The sequence below is a fragment of the Morone saxatilis genome, unplaced genomic scaffold, assembly GCF_004916995.1.
Source record: "Morone saxatilis isolate NCDOM2014 unplaced genomic scaffold, NCSU_SB_2.0 Contig2, whole genome shotgun sequence".
NCBI classification, from domain to species: domain Eukaryota; kingdom Metazoa; phylum Chordata; class Actinopteri; family Moronidae; genus Morone; species Morone saxatilis.
Window position 1 is genome coordinate 20197235 of NW_023339762.1, and position 4449 is coordinate 20201683.

Genomic DNA, 4449 nt, shown 5'->3' on the forward strand with positions numbered 1-4449 from the left:
GTCTGACTTCGGATCAGAAGATTGCAGGTTCGAGTCCTGCCGCGGTCGTTGTTTTGTTTTTGTTTTCTCGCGATGTTGACGTCCACCGCATTGGTTCATCAGCACAACATCCTTTATCGATGTGTGGCTCGCGAAGGGAGACTGCTATAGAGCCATGGTGATTTTATCGTCGCGGTAAATTAGGAGAAGCATCTACCTCAAAATAATTTAAAACCTCAGCTTCCTGATGTGGATGTGATGTATTGACTGAGGAGGCAGTGTCCGTGTCGGTCATATTTCACTGCAACACCTGGTTTATTCCAGCCCTATACAGCGCCTTCCCCCAAATGGTATCTCTCTTTGCTTTACACATCTACGAGCATGAAACCAGTGTGTATTTTCTGTCTGCCTCTGAGTGTTAGTCTGCGTTGCATAAACGAGGATGATCTCGCGTGATGTATATCCCGCTGTGTTTTGTCTTTTGCTTCTTGTCAGACGATGGCGGATGACACGGAGGATGTTGAGCTGGACTTTGCTGCTGACGAGCAGGAGAGGGCGCGGAGAAGCGCAGTCATAAGGTGCGCACTGCATGGGATGCTTGTTATCACATTTCTTTATTATCACAACTCATTTGTCTTGCACCGAGTCTTGTGGTTTTAATAATACAAAATCAATAGGGATATCGGCCCATTTTAAACTTGTTAGGTAATAATTTGTAATTGAATTAACATGAAACCTCTTAAGCAAATCTCAGCAACTTAGTTGGGCCATGTTCTCTCCTATTGGCTGCATTTTTATAGTTTACATACATCACAAGAGCAAGTCTTTGTGCAGAAATGTGTACAACAAAGTTAAAAACTAAAATGAACTAAATGTGCATAATTTTTTTTCCGGCTCTTCATCATTTCTAATGCTGTGCATTTGTTATCAGACACCCCCTCGCCTCCTTTTTCCACCTGTTCTTCCGGGTGGGGGCCATTGTCACCTATTTGCTCTGTGACTGGATCAGCGAGAACTTTGCATCATGTTTCGTGCTGATCATCACCCTGCTCTCTTTTGACTTCTGGTCCGTCAAGGTGAGAGGTCAACTAGCTCAGCCTTTCCTATGCTTCAACCCTTTACTGGCCTCTTGTGGACTTCAGGAAATTGAATTCCTTTTCTTTCACCTCACTGTATTTTGATTTGTTTCAGAATGTGACTGGCCGGCTGTTGGTGGGGCTGCGCTGGTGGAATCAGATCGACGAGGATGGAAAGAGCCTCTGGTTGTTTGAGGCCAAAAAAGTAAGACGCTGTGATCATTTTGTGCCACTTGGAGTGTGGAAGAGCATTTTTGTGATATATAACAATGTGTGTGTGTCTGTGTGCAGAGTTCCCGGGGCAATAACATTGGGACGGAGGCTGAGGCGAGGATATTTTGGCTGGGTCTCATCATCTGTCCTCTCATATGGATGTTCTTCTTCTTCACCTCACTCTTCTCCCTGAAGATTAAATGGCTGGTGAGACACATGTACCACAACATCCTCTGCACATGCGGTAGAGATACATATCATACTTAAATGCATGTTTGTCTTCCCCAGTCACTTGTGGTAGCTAGTATTTCCCTCCAAGTGGCTAATCTCTATGGTTACCTACGTTGCAAGACAGTGGGAGGGGATGGCCTGAGTCCAGACACCCACTCTTTAACGGGACAGCACCTCCTGCAGCGTGTGAGTGACAGACTGCAGCATTTAACATGTCAGTTTTGTGTTCAAATTGAACGTAAGCTCACTAATAATTTCTCCTCCCTTACAGCCGGACATCATCTTTGGGATACTATGAAGATTACCTCCTGTAGCTGTAAAGCCACTCTGCTGTGCTTGTGTGTGTTTATGTGTCTGTGCCTTTGTGTGTGTGTGAGCGAGAGAGAGAAGGAGGGCGATAGATGAGAGCCGCCTCAACACCAAAGTTTCCACAAACTGCATCTACTTGAATGGCTGTGTGCCCTGTGCATGCCTTTGCTGCTGACTGTTGACTTGACATGTTGCCCATTGATCAGTCTGGCTATTATGTCAATAAAAGATAAGTGCATTTTACACCTTTTCGTCGTCAGTCAATTATTGAATTAAAAGAAGTAAAACACATTTTGAAACAGCTCACATATGGACAGATTTCTAGATTGCACTCCTACATTTTCTAATCTTGCTTTCAGTAAATTTTTGTGGCAAACCTGTTTGTAAAAGGGCGTCATAATCTATGATAGAAAACAGAGGGCTAAATCTGACATACAGACCTCTGTTAGAGACCCTCTGTTAACTCTAAATAGCATTAGGATGTTTAATAGTACATCATGTCTGCAGTATTTGATTGAAATTGTTCTGCTAGACCTCTAAAAGTTTAAACAGAAAATGTTGATGGCACCTCAGATACAGCGTTAAGCATTATGTATATGTGAACAAACAAATGATCATTAAAGTGTGATAAAAATGTAGACATTTTGTAATCTGTGGTAGGCCTGTAATGTTGTGTGTGTGCACTTGTCTTGAAAACTACAAAAAATGATTTAAACATTATTTAAAATCTATATTAAAACTTTTTCATCTGGTGTATAAAATGTATTACAGGACAAACTGATGTTAATTTTTACAATCAACCTCAAATTAATTTGTGATTCCAAACACAATCTGGGGTTGAAATAGTCTATTTTACACCGGCCAGGTTGAGTTAAGAAAATTTGATATTTTGTTTAAGGTAGTATTTACAGCCTATCTCTAAACAGGAATGTTTAAAAAAAAGAATACACTTTATAAGTGATCAGTGAAAGCTCTGTTTGCCCATTTTAAATGAATATTCAGAGACAATGATCAGACTGAACTATAGGCTGCTCATTATATCTGTCTTACATTATTTCTTGTAAACGTGGAAAGACGTAAAGAGAATGTGTTTCGTGTATTTTTATGTGTTTCCACTGTAGTTTACCACATTAAAAGCTCTTATAAAACATTTTCTTCTTCCCGATTTGGAGGGAACTGTTCATACTATACTTTTGGCCCCTGAGCTCTCAAGCCACATATAAACGCTTCAGACCTCAAAGATGTTTTATTTGTGAAGAGTGCTCACTCCTGCTTCCAGCCTATGAAACCCTGTGAACACCGTAGAGTTATTTTATGTTATATAATTTCCTTATGCTCACTTATTTTAACTTACAATAGACTGGTATAATAAGTCAGGGAGATAGTTACTTTCAGAGATGAGATGGAAAAGTTATTTGAACCTGTACAGAGCAGAATTTGGCTGCCTATATAGTCACCAGAATTACTTTCTCCTGGCTTAAACCACATTTTCTTTATTGCTGTTAAATAATTGATATAGTTGTAGAGTTTTAGCTAGAGCAACATTAGGACTCTTCCTGTGCTTATGTGGGAAGGATTTTCCAAGGAAATGTAAAAGGAACACATTAACTAACATGGAAGAGCTACTGAGGCATATAAAGTAGAGATTCTCAGTATGGGACTGACAATCTCTGAAGACCTTTGAAATTCTGATGAAATCTGTTTGTTTTCAACTGGGAATAGTAGATTGCATCTGGTCTGACTAGTGTTCTAGTCTATTTCAAATAAACAAATGCCAAATATATATTAATATATATGAAATTAGGAAATATTAGGCTACTCCATCCACTAAAAAAGATCATTATCAAAGCCCCAAAACAGCGATGGACCTGGAGGTAACAGTGTCTCTTCTGCTGTTTCACAGGTCAAGGATGGACATTCAGTCTCTACTCTTACTGTAGATAGAGAACTGTACTGTCATTTTAATTATTTTACTTGAAAAGAAAAGTTTAAGTAACAAACTAAAGTTAAAAAACATCAATAAGTACTAGGTTTATGTTCACAGCCCAAATACAAATTACAAAATTAAGTCAGTGTCAAGAATGTTTGTTTAACATACAAAATTGAGTTAGTTTTACTTAAAAGCCTCAATGTAATTAGTTTCAACAATTAGTTTTGAGTTAAATTAACTTAAAGTTTTACAAGCTAATATGGACGAAAGATCCTCAAAGTGAAAGCCTCAGAAAAGTTCCTAAATGGATCGTGTTACATTGTTTGGTCATGTTCATATCAGCAGTAGTGAGGAAATGAATAAAAAGGGGGAGAAAAAGCTAAATAAAGCTGTGAGGAGTGAGACGTCTGTCTGAGCTCGGACCAGCTCTGGGGGCCGGCGCGCTCTCTGATTGGTCAACACGCCGCCCTGCTCCTGGCATGACGTCAGTGCGGGAGCGAGTAGAGGAAGCGCGCAGAGCGGAGGAGAGAGGCAGAAGCTGGAGGACTGGGGATGAAAGTGGACTCACTGGAGAGCAGCGGCAGCAGCAGAGACTCCACAAGGGCCCGATGTTAACGCAGAGAGAGAGAGAGAGAGAGAAAGAGAGAGAGAGAGAGAGAGAGAAAATAAATAAAAAAAACATCTGGAGAAATTCATTAGGAGCTGAAGTTG

At 40.2% G+C, this 4449-nt stretch overlaps 1 protein-coding gene and 1 non-coding gene across 2 annotated transcripts in view; both read left to right on the plus strand.

The window, feature by feature from the left end:
* trnar-ucg overlaps window positions 1-48 on the plus strand; it is an 83-nt gene extending 35 nt beyond the window's left edge. Inside the window, exon 1 of the tRNA in view lies at window positions 1-48. This exon is cut by the window's left edge and continues 35 nt beyond it. This is a non-coding gene — a tRNA (tRNA-Arg).
* Window positions 49-136: 88 nt separating this feature from the next.
* LOC118330680 (Golgi apparatus membrane protein TVP23 homolog A-like) lies at window positions 137-2036 on the plus strand. Its single transcript, XM_035665326.1, has 7 exons — window positions 137-329; window positions 475-557; window positions 911-1055; window positions 1171-1260; window positions 1347-1475; window positions 1557-1685; window positions 1771-2036. The coding sequence occupies exons 1-7, from the start codon at window positions 327-329 to the stop codon at window positions 1795-1797; spliced, it is 606 nt and encodes a 201-aa protein (XP_035521219.1). The 5' UTR covers window positions 137-326; the 3' UTR covers window positions 1798-2036.
* Window positions 2037-4449: the final 2413 nt, after the last annotated feature.

Bases quoted from the DNA above. Each gene is read 5' to 3' on its own strand.
- LOC118330680 (XM_035665326.1), top strand. The intron at 1,056-1,170 runs GTGAGAGGTCAA...GATTTGTTTCAG, and splicing joins TTGACTTCTGGTCCGTCAAG to AATGTGACTGGCCGGCTGTT. The intron at 1,261-1,346 runs GTAAGACGCTGT...GTCTGTGTGCAG, and splicing joins GGTTGTTTGAGGCCAAAAAA to AGTTCCCGGGGCAATAACAT.